The 20,140-nt window shown below is 41.4% G+C and overlaps 1 protein-coding gene across 1 annotated transcript in view; it reads right to left on the reverse strand.

Moving 5' to 3' along the window:
- Positions 1 to 20,140, reverse strand: part of NPHP3 (nephrocystin 3) — a 39,914-nt gene that overhangs the window by 6,823 nt on the left and 12,951 nt on the right. Inside the window, exons 8-21 of the mRNA XM_060248879.1 lie at positions 18,663 to 18,737; positions 17,025 to 17,204; positions 16,443 to 16,546; positions 12,859 to 12,973; positions 10,823 to 10,966; positions 10,261 to 10,358; positions 7,884 to 7,986; positions 6,382 to 6,464; positions 4,811 to 4,949; positions 3,548 to 3,712; positions 2,860 to 2,957; positions 1,929 to 2,051; positions 1,048 to 1,237; positions 87 to 328 (exon numbers count right to left, since the gene is read on the reverse strand). Coding sequence (XP_060104862.1) covers positions 87 to 328; positions 1,048 to 1,237; positions 1,929 to 2,051; positions 2,860 to 2,957; positions 3,548 to 3,712; positions 4,811 to 4,949; positions 6,382 to 6,464; positions 7,884 to 7,986; positions 10,261 to 10,358; positions 10,823 to 10,966; positions 12,859 to 12,973; positions 16,443 to 16,546; positions 17,025 to 17,204; positions 18,663 to 18,737 — 1,859 coding nt within the window. The remainder of the gene's footprint in view (positions 1 to 86; positions 329 to 1,047; positions 1,238 to 1,928; positions 2,052 to 2,859; positions 2,958 to 3,547; positions 3,713 to 4,810; positions 4,950 to 6,381; positions 6,465 to 7,883; positions 7,987 to 10,260; positions 10,359 to 10,822; positions 10,967 to 12,858; positions 12,974 to 16,442; positions 16,547 to 17,024; positions 17,205 to 18,662; positions 18,738 to 20,140) is intronic.

The following is a 20,140-nucleotide window of genomic DNA, read 5'->3' on the forward strand; positions in this document are numbered from 1 at the left end:
TTTTCAAGCCCAACTGCTAACAAATTCCTCCACCACCCAAAGCAATTTCCTTGATAAAACCAGAGGGAAAGGGGCCTTTTCTTAACTTGTTTTGTTTCTGGTACAATGTTGCAAGAGCATCAAGTTCACGAGCCACCCTGAGATGTTCAGTTCCATAAGCATTTTCAGAGATTTCGAGAGCCTGCTTGTACAGCTGCTCGGCATTACCAAACTTCTTCCACTGTACATAAACTCCCGCCAACTGATGGAGAGATTGGGCTACTCTAGGATGATCTGGATCAAGGGCAGTCTCTCGGATCTCCAGGGAGCGCTGCAAAGGAGCAATAGCCTAAAAAAGAAGGGGGAGGATGGATGTCAGTTTTTAAAAGTCATAAATACCAGGAGGTAGGAAATTTTCTGCCAGAAACCATTAAAAAAAACTGGACTTCACAGAGTGCATACTGGTTTGAGTCCATACTATAGAGAACACCACTCACAAAGACAGATATACTCCTTCCTCTGAACACTGGAGCCTTTTGGCATACTGCATATATTGAATTAAGTCAGATTTTTCATTCAATCTTATCCAGTTCGCCTCCATACTAGAAGGGAGGGGCCATGGCTTGGTGGCAGAACATCTGCTTTGCATACAGAAGGTCCCAGATTCACTCTCTGGCATCTTCAATTGAAAAAAAAAGGATCACATAGCAGGTGATGTGAAAGGCCTCTGCTCAAGACCCTACAGCATTGCTGCCAGTCAGAATAGACAATGCTGGCCTTGATACAACAATGATCTCACTCAGTCTAAGACAGCTTCATGTGTTTAGTACCCTCCATCCCACAACATCCCATGATCCTCAGCACAACATTTTTGGTGGTCAAAGATAACACCTCCTTCCTTTTTCACCAGCAGAAAAACTGGTCGTATCCAGCACTGTGTATTCCTTCAAATTAATCATCAGAAACAGAAAGGGAGAGGTAGTTTGTTTTTTAATTGTTGAAAACAAAAAATGGGATCTGACTCTGAACAAGGTTGCCAAATGTCCTTCACCTTGCAACCACACTCACCTGACTAAGAAGGCCCAAGTCCCTAAGAAACCGTCCCAGGGTCTCATAAAGATCAGCCAGAGAGATCATACTTTCCTCTCTCACACAGCTTTTCTCATACAACTTCAGGGAGCTGAAATACTCTGCTGCCATTGAGTTCTTATCTTTTCCCAGAAGCTGCCAATAGCTCAGCAGTTCTGCAAAATGGCCCCTGTAGGCAACAGAAAACAATGGATGAGGAGTGCCGAGGAACCAATCTTAATACAAAAATACTTCAGGCCCTAACTGGAAAAAGAAGCTCCTACAAACTATATCATAGACATTATCTGGCAATTATGAACCAAGATCCAAAGAGTGACATGGTGAGCTTGCTTGCCTTTCATAGCAGGACGTTTCAAGCCTCCAGTTAAGAACAGATTGCTAGTTTTACCAGTGGTGGCCAGTATAATACATTGGATCTAAAGGGGTTTTTTTTAGCTTTTCCTTTAAGAACCATTGGATGAATGATTCCTTAGAAACGACACAGGCTAGTAGAAAGTATTTATCAGTATTTATACTCAGACTGAAGGACTGAGGTAAAAACTTTCATAAACTATCTCAACCACTAAAAATTCTTCCTTTTGAACACGCTACCATCTCAGCTCCTATCTGTGAGCGAAATCACATGGAAATAATCTTACAGGGCCGGGTAACATACAGAACCTTGGCTACTGGTTCTTGCTCTGAGCAGCTAAAGTACATAAATAATAGCTGCATACCAGTGTAAGTTAGTTTGTCTTGGCTATGCAAGTATTTTTGTGCTTCTGTGTTTTTGTTTTTTGAGATTCCACTTGAAAGCAAATTCATGAGCTCACAGACAACAGGGATCTGCAAATAATACTATAGTCAAGGACTTTTCATACCTTTTATAAAGATTTTGGGATACAAAGAGATTCAAGAGGCACTTGTGTAACTTCTGTTTGTCACCTTGCTGCTGGAACAGCCAGGGGAGTTCATCTGCACTTCTCCATGTCACTCTCTCTTGACTGACAGCAGATTTAGTACAAAAAAAGGGGAGAGAGAAATTAGTGAAGATATGGAGCATAATTTGCAAAAGTCCTAATTTGCATAATGCCTATTTAATCAGTGCAGTTACAAGATAATTTGGAAACCCAACAGCATACAAGCTATCATGTACAACTCGCATCTCTTCAGTCTTTGGGGCATTTTGTTCTAAGGCAAGGAAGGGAAGAGCATTTTTCTCCTGCAGGCTAGATCACTTGAAGCATGCTCTTGATCTGGGTGAGAAAGGGGTGCCCAAGTTCAAATTCCCCCAGCCATGACAATTCACTGGCAAGCTGAGGCAAATGACTAATTTTTTTAAATAGTCCCAATTCTGCACCCAAGAGCTTTACTAACCTATAAAACATGGTGAGTTTAACAGTGAAGTCACTGGGATACATGGTCATGTCTCAAAGCCTACAACACCAAGTGATGGCATGTGAATGAGCCATCATGGAGAGAACCAACATTACCAGCCAGCTTTTTAGAGTGACCTTGAGTTCTAGTCTTATAAGAGAGGACTCTGCAATTCTGTATGTATGCAGAAGGGGAGTACACCAGGAGAGAAGAAGCTGACTTGCCTCTGAGGGCAAAAATAACCTGGAGCCAATCCTGAAGTAACAGTTAAGGCCATCGATCAAGTTCATGGCTGAGGTGAAATTTGAAAAGAAGATTTTCTAGTTCACAGTCTCTTTACAGCTATAAGAAATAATACCTATCAGAGCATAGGTATAAGTAATATTAGGTATAAGTAATATTAGTTTCCTTTTTTCCATATCCTGGAAATTCTACCTGAGCTGCCTGGTGAAGTAGTCAATCAGTTTTTCTCTGCAAGCAGCAAAAGCATTGTGACCTTCTTCCATGAATTCTAGTTTTACTGTTTCCCAAGCCTAAAAAAAGAACAGTGGTCGCATAAATTATAAGCTTTTCAAACTAGCATGTCACAAACTAAGAGTCTGCCAGTCCACCAGATAGGAAACAAAAGAGAAAATACAGACTCATGCAACGTACAACCTGAAGCCTTTGGCTAGCAAAGCAAATATCCAGTGAGGAATTCACACTCTAAACCTGTGAAGATTTTAGGTGACAATATTGTCCCATAGCGTGGTTGAGACCTGATGCCACACAATAGGATCCTCAGTCTTGTTCACATCACTCCTCCTATTCCCACCTTCTCCAGAGCTTATTAATCAATGGATTCTGATGCCAGAACAAAGAACTGAACAGACAAACTCCAGAGTCCTTAAATGCTTGTTCACATTGAGTCACACAACGTTTGTCATCACATATGAGCCTTGTGTGTATGTGCATATGATGCTTTCTACCCATGCTGTGGCAACACAGTTTCTCTTCCTTTGGAGCACAAACTTTATGACTTGAGAAGCAGCCCAGATTTCAAAAGATTCTGTAGATTTCTCTTTGAAGATGAGCAGAAACTGTCACGGGACCAATTCAACAGTGTCAACGCAGAGAGTCTTACCTGTAAGTGACAAAACTTCAACAAGCCACAGCCGTATGTTAAAAAGCACATATTGTGCAGACTGTGAACGACTGAGGCCAGCACTGCCCAGGAGAGCTCAGGACAGAGTTCCATCAGTTCTGACTCGCTCACTCCATTGTGGCTGATGCTGATGAGGCAAAGTATCTGCACAACAAGCATGTAGGGAAAACGAATCAACATACTATCAACAGTTTCTTATTTTATCTGCCTTGCATCAGTGAGACAAATATTGGCCACTAAGAATACAATTACTAACAACAGCAACAAAATCTGTTAGTACTTCAAGACAAAATTACATGCTGTTCTGATGTTCTTTTTCATCAAGGGTCCTCCCTTTGCCCCCCCCCCCCCGAAAAAGGAGGCTAGAAGGTATGGCTGAGCAGAGAGAGCACCAAAATTCACAGCCCATTAGAATACAAGAGCACATGAAGGAATTAACTCTTCATAGTCGTTTATCTGCTTACACAACCCTTTTAAGCTTCAAAAAGTACAATATGTCACACTACCAGTCATAGTTTTTTAGGGCCAACTACAATAGAAGACAGCTACAAAAGAAATATGTACCACTGTAAATTTTCCAGCTTAAAGTATATTACTTCAGCTTAGAGTAAAGCATATTACATAGATATTTTATCTAAAGAAAGAAAGTAGACAGGAACAGCAGTGGAATCTTAGCTAGCCACATGGGAGCTGTAAAGTCAGTCTAGATTTGATTATATAGGAAAACATTCCTACTGTAAACCCCACTCCCTTTTTAAAAATGTCACACATTGGCAAGTACTTCAGCTATTCTGAGAGTTTCATATTAGCCAGGCAAAATCAAATTCTGAGAGAAGTTAGATTTGTGCATTTGACCACCGAAACTGAAAATGTTGCTTGTGTTGTTTTGAACTAGCCTGTCTTCCATCATCATTGTAAAACATTTAGATTTTGGGTGGAAGCACTGTATAAATAAAACATTATGTTATTAAACATGCGTGTTGTAATGATGGAGACAGAGAGCTCCTGCTATGTGCCTTTGTATACAAGATCTATTGGGTGTTTATCCCACTCTTCCTCTGAGAACTATTGGTGGCATAGATGGTTTTTCTTTCTTTCATTTTATTCTCACAACAACCCTGACAGGTAGGCTAGCCTGACAATGACTGGCCCCAGTCCCTCCTTTTTAGCTGAAGCATGAAAACCACTACCCATGAAAGTGTACTTATTTCTCCCAATAGCTACATCAGGCTTTGCACTTACCTCTTTCAGAAGGCCTCTGTCTTTCTCACTTTTAAAAGATTCTTGAATGGATTTCAGAACTAGCTTGTAAAGCAACACCGTGTCTTGGCACAGAAAACACTTCTGTAAGATTATGTCAATATTTTCTATGCTTCCAGCACTGTGGGGGAGAAAACAATAAAGATTTAAAAGCTTGAAATGTCACCTGAAGCTAACCATTTTTTTAAAAAATGGATGATAACTGCCCTTATTATCATTCATTTCAGGAATGGCTCAGTGCTTGTACATTTAAAGCCCAAATTTCTTAACGCTTGAAAACAACTGCTGATGTATGTAAAACACTGTTACGGGGAAGGGGTAGAGGAGGCAAAAGCGAATGCATGACATTTAGGCAAACTGTGAAGTATGTTTATCTTACAAAATGCATGGGCCTTAACATTTTATGAGGCACAACAGCAAGTGCAAAAGCCTCCAGTTAAAAAACAAAAGAACCTTGCAAAATAAGAGACACTTTAACCATTTAAAATTAAAGTTACTAGCACAGAAGTGCTTTGAGCAAGGTAGGCACAGATACTGCTCGAACTGAGTGAGTCCCATTTTACATTACAACCAAAACAAGGATAGCTCATAAACCTTTGCACGGTGAATGTTTTATAAGCTTGATCTGTGAGCCCTGCTGCTGACCGACTGCTGTTAAAAGAGGGTTACAATCACAGTGCCAGCATCTGGGCATAGCTGATGCATGATTGATACCACAACCCCCTTTGTGCTGTAGCATCAATGTAGACAGTTAGGCAGGCAGCAAATGCCACCACAGAATGCAGTATGGTGGTGTCAGGGTTATTCTAAGCAGTTCCGGCTGGCTTGGTGTCAGGTTTGTGGTCTAATATACAAATGAGTTCCTGCTGGGCTTTTTCTACAAAAAAGCCCTGAGTGAAACAAGGGTGATGTCAGGGGGTGTGGCCTAATATGCAAATGAGTTCCTGTTGGGCTTTTTCTATAAAAAAGGCCCTGGGTGGTGTCATGCAGATGGTCTCTGCCACAACAACCTGAAGGCTGGATTAGGAACAAAGCAAATAATGCTTTCATTACCAGACATGGAGTGTAATTCAGATCCCGTTAAAGCTAATGATAAAACTCCTGTTGATTCAATGGGATCTGGATTCCACTCTCACAAGTTCCATGCAAATATCATTGTCTGAGATTCACATCTGGCAGACTGGTTCTGTGGAACTCTGTCCAAGGAGCACTTATGGAGCTACTCTCATCTGGCCATAGCCTCCACCTTAAAGACAGGCGTTAGAATGCACGTGTGTGGGGAAAGGACATCAGAAGTGGCCTTCACTTGCACAGCAGGCTGAAGGCATTTCAGCCTTCATAAATAAAGAAGGCCTTAAGCAGAGTTACATCCTTCCAAGACTCAAATGGACTTTAAAAGGTGTGACTCTTCTTAGGTTTGTATGGTGTCACCAACACAGAATAGTAACCATTTTTCTGTGGAAGCATTGTAGTGTGTATTAGCTTTATAATCCATAGTGTGTATTGGCTAGCAGAGATGCAGAGTGCAAAAATGTGCAGGTGTCTGAACTTACCCAGCCATCATTCTAGCCAAAAGAGTGACGTACAAAGCACTGCAAGTCGTACTAGAATGACAGAGTTTCTCAAGTGTCTTCTCCTAGAGAATGTGAAATTGTTTTACAGAGTGGATAACTGGACACAAAATATATATGTTGAAATACGAAAAAATAACGTTTATTTTTTTTAAAAAGAAATACAACTCAAAAGTACAGAAGTACATTGCAAGAGGAGTATGAAATGCCTTCACAACTCTGCAATGCACAGGGAAGGCTAGTTTCAAATCCATTAATTATAAAAGACATGTTAAAAAAGTATGTTAGGCGACATCAATCCAGAAGACACGACGTCAGATATCTCCAAATACGTTCATAAATTTTTACATTATGCAAAAAAAAATCTAATTGAAGAACTACTTGCTGGTATTTGCAGGCATTTATAGGCACAGGATACAAAAATTCTAACTTTCATAAGCAATACACTCACAGGCTTCTGCTGTGGCAAATAAACTGCATAAATGCCATATTCAAATAATGCAGTGATTAGTTCCCTCAATTGACTACCAAAGCATGGTTTGCACTAGCCATTTTTTAGAACTTGAACTATTTCCAAAAGTATATACACACCTGCTTTCATTTTCCACCAGTTCAACACCCCCATTTCTATGATAGAAAGGTCTATTCTGCCAATTCAGAAATTACACCATACCACAGCCAGTGCAGACCACAGATTACAAATGAATTTCAAAGCATGGTTTCCAGTTTTGGATTGCAAACAATGATGTGTCAGTTTAGACTTTATACCAAACCCTGGTTAAACTTCATTAATTTTGGTATACCTTTCTCAATTGAGCCAACATCTTAAGTGATAACCCAGTGTGGTGGCAACTGAATGTGGTCAACTGATATTTACTAGTTTTTGTCTATCCTAGCTACTGAGATGCAACTTTGAAAGCTTAAATCCAAAGTTGAAAATCCAGAGAAGGATCAGGCATGTTAAGTAATAGTAAAATCTACAAGGTAAAGGTAATGGTAGTCCCCTGTGCAAGCACCAGTCGTTTTCGACTCTGGGGTGATGTTGTTTTCACAATGTTTTCACAGCAGACTTTTTACGGGGTGGTTTGCCATTGCCTTCTCCAGTCATCTACACTTTCCCCACAGCAAGCTGGGTCCTTGGAAGGATGGAAGGCTGAGTCAACTTGCAGCCAGCTACTTGAACCAGCTTCCGCTGGGATCAAACTCAGGTCATGAGCAGAGGGCTCCGACTGCAGTACTGCAGCTTTACCACTCTGTGCCACAGGGCTCTTCAACAGGGAACACAACTAAGCACATACAATCTGTTGGATTTCAGTGGCATTTCTGTGCATAATGGATGGTGTCTTTTGAGTGTTTATTTTTATCAAAATGTTGCCAATTTCAAATTATATTAAAGAGAAAGAATTTGTTTAATGTGTTAAAATACAGTTAAGCTTGTTCTCAACTATGGCAGCTGAGAACTTCCAGGATGAAAGCCACCATACCTGTTCTTTAGTAAGCTTCAGATTTGCAGAACTGCATTCCTCATTAATGAGCGATTTCACATCCTTCATATTTAATGGATCAAGATGAAGAGTTGGCCACAGCCTTTCCAGTAAGAGAATGGAATATTATTTTTGTAGCTAGCATGCATAAAGTGAAGGTTTGAATATAACAAATTTTTTTTTAAAAAGACCTTACTGCAGAACTTTGAAGCCTATACTTCTGTCCTGAATTGTAGCTTCTTTAATCAATACTATACCACACTGAAAGTCCACTTGTACATGTAGACCGATTTTGCATTCACCTTACTCCGCCCTCACGTCCGTCCTCTCCGCATGGCGTCCTCCCGATTTCCCACTATTTGCGCTGGGGCTGCAGCAAACATCGTGGTTTTCGCACAGCAAACAGAAACCTCTAAAAACCAGTTTCCATTTGCTGTGCAAAAATTGCAATGTTTGCTGCAGTCCCAGCGCAAATAGTGGGAAATCGGGAGGACGCCGCGTGGAGAAGACGGACGTGAGGGCGGAGTAAGGTGAGTACGAAATCGGCCGCATTGAAGAATTATGCACAATACATCATGCAGTATATAACCTAGTAGCAATCAACAACTAATTTAAGTCAAGGCATGTAAGGGGCTTCCCATGCTGCACACATGTAATGAATTCCCTCTCTCAGGAACTGAGCATTTCCATATTCACAAAGAGAAGTTTCTGGATTTGTACAGCATTCCAAGCACATCACTAGAGCTGAGAAAATGCCTAAAACTCTTGAAATCATTTTTCACTAAGTGCAGCACACTCAATTCTCAACATTTTCAGTGCCACCTTAAGCAGAGTTGCACCCTGCTAAGTCCATCAAAGTCAAAGGGCTCAGAAGACTGACTCTGTTTAGGACTGCACTGTCTCACAAAAACAGTAGTTGCTCATTCTGTGCAAACCAGAAAACTTCCTGCCATCTACTGAATCAGAACCTTGGTTCATCAAGGTCAATATTGTCTACTGAGACTGGTAGCAGTTTCCCTGGCTTGTGGGCTGAGCTCTTTCACATCACTCACCACCTAATCTCTTTAAGGGATTCCAGGGATTGATTTTGAACCTTCTGCATCCCAAGAAGATGCTCTACCACAGTCTCTCCCTGCTTGAGCATGTAAACTGGAGATTGCACACCTTAATGCTACTCCATGTCAAAAATTCTCACACATACCAAAACCTAGCTTGCAAGGAAGAAGAGTTCTAGTCTAGCTTTTTCCTAAAAGGATAACTTTATAGATGCAAGTCATTTCTTACATTCTCCTGCTTGTACTCCCAAATATAAGTCCTCATGATTCTGAATCAATTCCAGCTCAGTTTACCTCTCTCATCCTGTACTTTGAAAAGCAGCTTCACTCCTCCCACTATACTATTATTTATGCTATTTCTAATCCACCTTTCTCACTTGAACTCAAAGCGGATTTCAGAGAGTGAGTCAATACAATCAACAGTAAGAGGTATTTAATGAACAATGCAACAAGATTAGGGATGCAGAACCAACTGGAAGTCTAAAAAGCAGAACTGAAGCCAAGTGTTGGTATTAACATAAATGCATTAAATGATGCAAAAATTACATAGTAGGATACTGATTTCAGCAAGCTAGGGTTGCCAGCCCCCACATCTCAATGGAGGATCGCCCAGCGTTGGGGGCTCCTCTCCACGGTGGACCAGCTGGCCAATGGGGGAAGCTTCTCCCTTAAACAGGGACGTCGCTACATGATGCCTCCAACATAATGACATCACCTGGAAGTGACATCATTGCATCAGGGCTATCATTCAGGGGACAATCCAGTTTTTGGGCAAACTCTATGGTTTAAGCCCAATTTAACCATGGAGTTTGCCCAAAAACCAGAGTGTGCCTCACACAATGTCCCTACCCACCCCCAGAATGCCCCCCAAATCCCCTGCTGGACAGGCAAGGGGACCTGGCAACCCTGCCACAGTCCCATATAGTTTATCCAAATAACTTTGTGGTTCATTTTGTATAGTGCAACCCTATTGAATTAGACAGTGGGGTGGATTCTTTCCAGCACAAGCAGAGCACAAGCAAAGGCATGCTAGAGATTTTTTTTCTGCCTTCCTCTTCTCATTGCAGCTTGCTCCAGTTCCCAAAATCATGCCTCTTGGGGAAAGTGTGAGAGTGTAATCACTCAGCTTGCTGCAATTAGAAAAAGAAGTCAGGAAGCCAGCTACACTGTTTGTGTTAGAGTGAATATAACCCTACATCCGATAAACCTGGCAGAATATTAAGTATTCTGTGTTCCTTCCTCTTTTGGGAGCTTTCTGTGCCTGCATCCTGCCAACTAAGGCAGTTTTATCCATCTTTTCAAAATCTCCGAATTAAACTCACCTCCATGCTTGTGGACACGTTTCAACATTCACAGATACTACGACCCTGACATTAACTGGCAGGGGGTCGATCAGCCACTTCATGTGCTTTTCAGCTTGCTGAGAGAAACAACAATTTAATCTCAGAAGTTAGAACTGATTAACATGCTAAAAGACCACCAAAATCCCACAAAGAATTAACTGGCCTATTATCCTAGTCTCCCACAGCACATGTGTGTGAATCCCATAAAATATTAATCTAAACCCACATGTCTCAAGTCAATGGGATTGCAGGCACTATCTCCAGGGACCTCTCCTGACTCTTCTAGATAGCAAGATGCAACAGCATTCACCCTCTCTGTTACCCAGCACTGAAATATCTGGGTGTAATCTGCTCTCCACTCTCCCAAGTGCAACTAAAACCCTTAACAGATTTTGACTGACTTCAATTATCTGTTTCATAGATCATACAGGACTACATGAACAGCATTATACAATCCTAAATATGAGAAGTTTAAATAGGAAAAACAGAAACAGCTACTGATTATTCCATGAAATATTAAAATCAAGTGTGAAAATGTTACCTGGATTCGGTCAACAGAGTCAATAGTTATTATAATGCTGCCTTGGTGATGAGCTGAGAGTTTCTCCAGCCAACGAGGAAATTCTTCTAATAGTTTTGCTGGATCCAGTGTCAGGGGTGAGACCGACCAGGAATGTTGCATAAGCTGCAAAATAGTTACTGTGGTCACAAAAGTTTTATCTAAAATTCTAACACAGGAGCCACCGTAGCAATAAAAAATACACAAAGCCAAGGAGCAAATCGTCCTATGAGCCCAGATAAGATGATGTTTCTGTTTAAATGTTTTTTCATGTTATTGAAAGACAGCAAATTAAATGAAACTATGCTTATTTTTTCAAAAAAATAGAAAATCAGTATAACTGAGCAAAGAGGGAAGAGAAGGGAAGAACGGAGGTGTGAGAGATGTCTGAGTTAAGCCATTTATCACTTATAAGACATCCTCCTTCATATATGAAGCACACTTAGCGATTTGGCCAGATATTCTCTCTGCATAATGTACCTCACAGGTTATTGTGAAGATAAAACTAAAAGGACAGGAGCCACATACAGTGTTCTGAGCTCTTGGAGGAAGGGTGGATAAAATATGATAGCCACATAAAGAGGTGACATGTCTGGAGTGAGGTACAGAAGAAAGAGGGCTGGCAAGAGAACAGCATTTGTTTAACGAAAGATGTTGTTCAGTCACACAGTCGAGTTCAACTCTTTGCGACCATTCAGTTTTGAGAACTGTACACTGTTCTCTTATTTTATGACTGATGGTACCAATCCTATAGTAACTGTTGCAACCCATACAATTGCCATCGTACCAAACAGCATCCTATTGAAACTTCTTTCACAAAGAAAAAAGATTTACAGTGTTCTTTTCAATAGGGCCAAAACACCCTTACAATCCCGCACTGGGGATGGGTAGGATGGCCACCAGCCCAGAACAGCAAAAGGGATTCTTCTCTCATCAGCACAGACTAGAACCATTCCACTGGTGCTCAGCTCACACATGGACCTGGTATTGTGGTTGACTTGTACACCACGCCTTGGCTTGTCATAGCCAAGGCTCTGTGACATAGGTCTGGGAAATGATTAAATGATGAGAACACTCAAGCAAAACTCAGGGCACAACCTTTTAAAATGGATTTTAGAAACTTATATTATATTGAATGACCATCATATGGTTCTCAGCAGAGCTTTTTTTGTAGACGGAACTCCTTTGCATATTAGGCCACCCAGCCCTGATGTAGCCAATCCTCCAAGAGCTTACAGTAGGCCCTGTAATAAAAGCCCTGTAAGCACGTGGAGGACTGGGTGCATCAGGGGTATGTGGCCTAATATGCAAAGGAGTTCCTGCTACAAAAAAAGTCCTGATTCTCAGGGGGCTTCCTATCCAAGGTAGCCTACATGGCCCACCCTCCTTAACTTCAGCAGCAAAACTGCATCAGGTGATTTCAGACCATTCTCTAGACCTGGAATGATGATTTTTAAAAAAGATGTGTGTAAATACAAATTAATAAAGAGAGGCCAGTCCTGTTAGTGTAGACTGGGGTTGTATAAAGTCAGATGTCCTAACCTGGACAGCACAGGCTAGCCTAATCTCGGAAACTAAGCAGGGTCTGCCTGATTACAACTTGGATGGGAGACCACCAAGGAAGTAAGTTTGGGGTTGTTATAAAGAGGTAAACCACTTCTGTTCATCTCTTGCCTTGAAAATCCTACAGGTTGCCATGAATTGGCTGCTATCTGATGGCATTGTCTGCTTCCACAAAGCCAACCTGAAGTACCAGTGTATAGTACATGGTTGGAAATAGCCAGAAAAGGGTATTACTGTAAGTAAGTTTCATTAGTAGTATTAGAATCCAAATTTCTAATACATTTTCAGATATACCAGAATATGGTTTCATAATTTATTAAGATATAACATCATAGATTCAATCTAAGGGAAAAATCAAGATCTTACTGTCATACAGGTAAATTGCATTATCATCATCATATTCAGGTGTTCAGGTTGATGAAAATGCATGCTGATCAGAAGTAAAACAAGATTACCTTTAATGTGAATCGTTTGAGGATGAGGGCAGGCTCTGCACTGCTTGATGTAGGTTTCCCAACAAAATGATATAGAATTAGTGTATTTGATGAATGCTTCTGTTGCAGCTGAATCCTAACAAATGAAGGGAGGGAGGGAGAGAAATATTCCCAATCAATTTACCTTTTTGAAGCTGCATTCTAAATGACAGCCAGCTTGGTAAGACATCCTTTTTCATATATGTGAAATCTCTGGGAGATTTCATGTATAGTGGTTATGATAGGCTTCGGGAGATATTGGTGCTTTGAAGTTTGCTGAGTGACCTTGGGTCAGTCACTTACGCTCAGCACAATTTAACTCACAGGAGAACAAAGTAGGAGTCAAGTTGCACTTTTAAGACCAACATTCTGAATAAAACTTTGTTGGTCTTAAAGGTACAACTTGACTCCTACTTTGTTCTACTGCTTCAGACCAACATGGCTGCCCACCTAGATTTATCTCACAGGAATCATTCCAGAGGAGAGACTTTGTTGCAATAAAATTAAACTGGAATCTAGTAGCATTGTAAAGACTTATAAAATGTATACACTCCAAGCATTCAATGAAGTGAGCTTGTAAGAAAAAGCCCCCCACTTTTCGTACACATGGACATCGTGATCACCAGTATGGTTGCCAGGGTGCCTGGAGTTTTGACTCGCACACATCTGCTCTAAGAAGTGGACTTTGTCCACGGTTTCTAAAGCTTATGTGGATACTATAAGCCTCAGCTTTGCAGCAGCATTCTACATCTCTGGATGGGTGTTAGCCAGAACTACAGACGAGCTTCCAGCTGCTCCTTGCGTGCCCAGTCTTGGCCGCTGCAGTGGAAGAAGCCACGCCGCCATAAACTGTACAGCAAACAGTTTCAAGCCTGTTTCCATGAACCAAAGGCTAACACCACCAGAATCCATCTTGTTTTCCTGACTCCATTACAGCAAAGCAAGAGACTCACGTATCCAACAGCTGCTTCAACTTCTGCATAAGAGCCATCAAGCTTATCTTAGGTGTGGACCCTGTCAGACTGCCTAAGCCTTTGTCTAGTGGAACTCAAGACAAAGACTGGTGCCAGGAGAAGACTGAAGAAGACGACCATCTTCAGCGAGCCAAGTTCCTTTGTATAAACCAGGTATTACTTTAGGTAGCAATTTGGCCATCTATTGTCACCTTTTTAGATAAGTTTGGTAAACTCAAGCACACCTCCACCCAGTGATTTCCCCCATTCTTCTCCCCAACTGTCATCCTGGAGCCTCCCCACCCTGGTCCATTGTAACCTGAAAGTCCAACCAGGTAACCAGGACCCAAGTTTGTTCATTGGCCAGTTATGGGCACCCAATTAGGTGCCACCAATTAACTTGCTATTGGCTACTGCAGAAGTCCAGCCTTTATAGTCACTGCAGAGCCTCCCCTTTTTCCACCCCTGTACCTCCCATCTCCTAAGGGCTCAAGGTAGTCTTTATAACCTGTGATACAGCTCCCCACGTGTGCATCTAGCAGTATTCCAGTTCCGCTGTCTACCTCCATCCCCGATTCTGGCCACAGTTCAGGGTCCCATTTCCCCCGTCCTCTTTCGTCGCCATTGGAGCCTTCCTTGAAGACTACGATTGGTAATTATCACCCTGTTTGTCTATCCATGTGTTGTCTCTATATCTCTCTCTATTTTTCTTAGGACTGTATATATGTTTCATGAGCACATTGCCTTGTATGTATGCCTATATTTTCTAGAATAAATTTTAATTGTTTTGCTTAGAGTCCTTGATAAATTTAAGTATTAATTTTTGGACGTGGAATCCTGTATACACAGATAAAAGATCCTGATTAAGCCAGGTGCCCACCTGACAATTCCCCATCCTCGTTTTGAGGGCATTTTGGCTTACAAGCTCTGAGTCATGAAAAGTTTGAATTGGAATAAATTTTGTTAGTCTTTAAGGTGTTTCTGGACTCCTGTTTAATTCTACTACTCCATATGATTGTTGTGAGGATCAAATTTCTCTCCCTGATATTATTTAACATCTACATGCACAACCTTGCCCAGCTAGTGTGGAATTTTGGGCCAGGGTGTCATCAATATCCTGACGATACCCATCTACTTCTGTTGATGGACAGCCTGGTCACAAATATCCTCAAATTCTTAAAGCAGTTTGTGGAGGTTCGTAGGTCCGTGGGGAGTAAAAAGCAGGAGTTTAAACCCTAGCTTTCTCTGCCCCGCGAAAGCCACCAAAAAACACTGCAGAAGCCACTAAAAGATCAGAAACAACTGTTTCAGTTGTTTAGATCAGAAACAGCTGAGTTGAGGGGGCAATCTGCTCCCGCAACTCCACTGTTTAGAACCTGAAACAACTGAGCCATGGAAGCAGGCTACCCCGCCCCCGTCCCCCAGCTGTTTCAGACACGAACCTCACAAACCTGGTTCAGTTTGTATGTGAGTTGACTAGGTTCATGGGGGGTCTGTGGTTCGTGTGAGCCATGAACCATAAACTGGAACCACATTTTTGTGGTTCGAACCCATCCTTAATCATGTCTAATATGCAATGCTTGTTCAGATTTATGTAACCCAAGTCCTGGTACCTTAGACGTCTCTTTAAACCAATTATAGCAATTTACACTGTGTAAGACTCTTTGAGTCTTTGAATGAGAAAGGCAGATTATAAATATAGTAAATAAACAAATGATAAATTATTTTAAGCTAGAGCAGTCCTATGCCACATTACTAGAGCTAATAGTGCAGTCCTATGCCACATTACTCCTGTCTTTGTCCATTAATTTCAGCAGGCTTAGTTTGGAGTAGCCATTGTACAGGATTGCTCTGGAATCTGCCCATGTTTACATGTGAAAAAGGAATAGCAAGGGAAGTTGAAAGAGCAATTACTAACATGTGAGTAAAGTGGTGGGGCTGGAATCCCCAGGTCGCTGAGACAACTTCTCAACATGTTGTGCTGCTGGTGGCATTCTGTCTTGGAATTCTATAATCAGTTTTTATTATGTTTTAGAAAGGTGCTTTGAGCAAAAGACATGTGCCACATAACTATTCTCAACAAATAAACTGAGCAGCTGGCAAGCTGAACAGAGCACTCTGTCCAAAGAGACTTTATGTGCACGGTGCTTAGCACCAAAACACAGTGGTAGCTATCAGTGGGAGAGAAAGATTTTCGTAGTCACCTAACATTCATCCACTTCCTGCTCCAGCTACTGCCGGGTCATTAAAGAAGGGCTGAAAAGTGTCATGTGAAGCACTTCTCTGTTTCCATTGGAAGCTGGCTGCAGTTACTAAAAAGAGCACAAACATGGAAGCACAAGGGACTAGAGAGGTCACTGGGACGGCCATAACCTGTCACAGCCATAACCTGGAAGGCTGCTGAAGTGCTCAGAGTTAGCCAAAGCAAATCATGTCTTAGTTAACTTGGTCAAATATCAGTTGCTGTCAGACAGTGCAAGAAGATTTTATACTCTGATTTCTCCACATTGACACCACATGCTGGGAATCACCATTACATACTGTTGTTATCTGTGGATATTTCTTATTCAGAGACAAAACTGTAATTGTTAGGAACACTTTAAAACAAAATACCATTTTGATAGCAGAAGAGATTTTCCAGAGCCTGGTCCTCCAGATACAAGAAGGGGTGGAATGGGTGCCGGTGCTGCCACTAAGTCATTTAGACGTTCGTAATACTGTGGACAAGAAAAATCCACAAAACAATGTAAGAAGTCTGGAATAAAACCAAGAAATAATGTGTCCTGTGACTCAAATATCACAACCCTGAATCAGCAGGATCTGAACAAGGGATGGAGAAAGCCCTCAGCACTCTAATTTAACAAAAAGATTTTAAAATATATATTTCAAGAAGTATGACTCATTTCAACAGCAGAAGATTCAAAAGGCATTGGCTGTGTAATTACAGCAAAACCTCCTGCCCAAAGAGAAACAAGGAAATCCGAACTGCATCTCTTGAATATAGGCGCTTCTGGCATTCTTCCCAGATCCAAGTGCATCATCTGCCTAATGCATATGGCCTCCTTCAGCTTAAGGAGCAAAAGCCCCGAGGATGTTCTCAAATCCCGCTCCTTCTGCGGAATGGCAGCTTGGATGCCTGCAAAAAGGAAACAGACGCAAATGCTCATTTGCCTCAAGCGCTGGGTACCAGCTTACCTTCTCAAATCCGAACTCACAAGTTGAACTGGAAGCCTGCTGGAAAGCCTCCATCTGTTCTTGCTCATCGTGAGCATCCCACAGCACATCGCCAAAGAGTTCCTCTTCAGGAACAGAGGAGTTGCCATTGTCAGCTGCATCTTTCCTTTCCAGTTCTGCCACTTCACAGCCTAGGATATCCTGGGTAAGGATGGAAGTGAGTCTTATGAAGAGAGAGCCACTCTTCCCTAAAAAGAGACCAACTTCCAAAGAGCAAGGTGATGGGGGCTTTCATTTAACAAAACTCCCAACCTCCTGATCACAGAACTTTGGTGATAGGAAGGGAGGAAAGGTGGTGCTCTGTACACACTCAGAGGCACTGTTCTTCATGCTTTGATTTGATTCCTATGTACCACTGGCATAACGTACCGGCAACAGCTGATTTTCCCCTCCAGCAGCAGCCTGTAAGCCTCAAAAGGTGATACTAGAAAATGGAGACCAAGATGGGTGAAAAGCTGAGTAGTATGGATGAAAAGCAGGAAGGAAAAGTGGGTGAAATTGCTCCTCCTGCTGTTCTGGCAGCAGCCCTTTTGTTGGTCCAAGAGCCCCACTGATGAGGCCGAGGCAGCAGTTTTGCTGATTTTCCTCTCCTCAGTGCAGCTGCCAGTGTTGCAGGGTTTTCACCCAAATGGATCCCCCAACACTCATCATTGCCTTTTTGAGATTCACAGGCTGCTGCTGAGCCAATGGGAAGGTGAGAATAAGCCACCTTCTGCCACTGTCTTCCATAGGATCCAACCTGGCACTGAAAAAGGTTTCTAGACCAAAGACCTTATGAACACATATTCAATTTAAGCCCTGGTTCTAAATAAATCTAGTGGCATTTTATAGGGGAAACAGATCACTCATAGACATCTATTCAGACAGTAGCTGCTTCCACATAGTGATGATGCGCTACAAAGCTCTCAGAGAATCCATATCAGTTTTCTCTGTACTTTCCTTGCCTCAACACCGCCTGCCCCCACCAGCCACCATTTCCCTCCTGTACCCCCAGAGGGCTTTTGGGGAGCATCCTTTTTTTTTTTAAAGGCAACTGCCAGATTGTTATAATTTAAAGACTTAGAAATTCAGAGGACCTACTAGATCATGGCAATAGCGCATTACAATATTATTGTACTTTAGCAAGGTAACAATTGCTAATTTTTTTAAAAGCACAAAAAAGATCTCAAAAGGTGGGCTCAGGCAAACAAAATGGCACACAAATACACATCTTCCCATCCACATGGCGTGCAAAGACGCTACTGCATTTTTTTTCAAAATGACTGTATCAAACCAGGTTTGAGAAAGACACATCAAAGCAGAGGAAAACCCAGAAAGTGAACAATTAGAGGATGATGTCATGTGGTCGCTCCCTCAAACCCCTCTTCTGGTTTCAATGCCAAACCAAAGCAAAACTTCAGTGTGTAAGCAACGAATAAGAAACTGAAGGCACTTGTAGCTGACCTTGACAGAAAACACTTTTGCAAAACATGTTTATCTCATTCTCCTTTTAGATTTTTAGTTGTAATCTTAAAGCATCTTAAGCAGCAATCTTAAAAAAGAACACATTAAGTGGCCTTAAGTCACGCAAACTAAGAAATGTGCTGCATAAGAAAGTACCTGCTTTATGGTCTTTTCCACGTAACTGAAGACTGCATGTGCTCCCTCTTCCGGTCCCCCCATGTGACTGATGATCTTGAAAAAAAGGAAAAAATCTGTAATGAGGAGGTATCCATGTGGCTGTTGAGACTGAAAGGCAAATATTTTACATGGATGGTGTAAGCACCATATCCTATCAAAAAGGCTCTCCTGTTTTAAAAGGAAAATCAGATAAGAACATTATGATCCATGGTAATAATAAACTAAAAGTCACATTGCAACAATAACCTAAAGGACCCAAAGTTCTTCTAAAACGGAGAACTGGTCTTTGGTAGGATCAGGATCAAAGTATTCACTATAAGTCTTGAGACAGTCCAAGTTGTTTCAAGAACTTTTGGCTTTTATGCATGGCTACAAAGCACCATGCAAGTACTGATTCTCATCCAGTCCAGCAGCTCCGCTGCACAGAAAATGTATCTAATGTACACACAGAGCTCTGCATGAGGACAGGTTAACCCATTTTCTTCCTTGGGGAATTTTTCATGCATATGCAGAGATGATAGATAGATAGATAGATAGATAGATAGATAGATAGATAGATAGATAGATAGATAGATAGATAGATAGATAGATAGATAGATAGATAGATAGATAGATAGATAGATAGATAGATTTATTGTCATTGTTCTCAATAAAAAGAGAGCAACGAAATGAGGTGCTCTTCCACAAAACATACCAACACAAACACACATATTCATATTCATACCATTTAAATACATCTAAAACCATTTAAACCATTTAAATACATCTAAAACAGATAAACATTCATAAAACCATTAAAACCATTTAAATATATCTAAAACAGATAATCCTTCATAACCCTGCATTTAGCCTAACCACAGCACTTGGATAGAAACTGTCCTTAAATCTGTTTGTTTGTCATAATCATGACATTCGCCAATAGTGAAAAGAATCTGTGCAGAGTTTCATGGATGCACAAAGATCTGCCAGACTTCTGCCTCAAAACCTTTGGGGGGGGGGGGGAGGCAAAAATCAAGAGCTTTTGAATGGCACAAAAGCTACCTGAAAGCAGTTTCATTAGCTGAACCCTAAGGACTGCAAGGGGAGCTGTTTTTAGAATGCTTGCCACCTTCTCTTTTTCACTGCAATCCCTTGTGCCCCCCGCCTCCAATTGCCTCCTGAGATCCTGGTAGGTCCTCAGCAATGATGTCATATGCTGTACGTAGATCTGAAGTGTAAAGGAGGAAATAATCAGAAATCTGTCTGCAGGAAGGGATTTGGATCTAACTCTATATTTAATTAGTGGCCAACTTTTTAAAAAAACAAAGATATTTTTAAAATTAGGAAATACATAAAACTCTTCTTGGTTAAAAGTAAACTGTACCTCATTGTGGGACAGAGCTATGGGAACATCCCATCCTTTCCTGTCCTTAGGGCCCAGGTGTGTTACAATGGGAATAATTTAAAACCTAAACCAC

Source organism: Heteronotia binoei, chromosome 10 (assembly GCF_032191835.1).
Source record: "Heteronotia binoei isolate CCM8104 ecotype False Entrance Well chromosome 10, APGP_CSIRO_Hbin_v1, whole genome shotgun sequence".
Classification (NCBI taxonomy): Eukaryota; Metazoa; Chordata; class Lepidosauria; order Squamata; family Gekkonidae; genus Heteronotia; species Heteronotia binoei.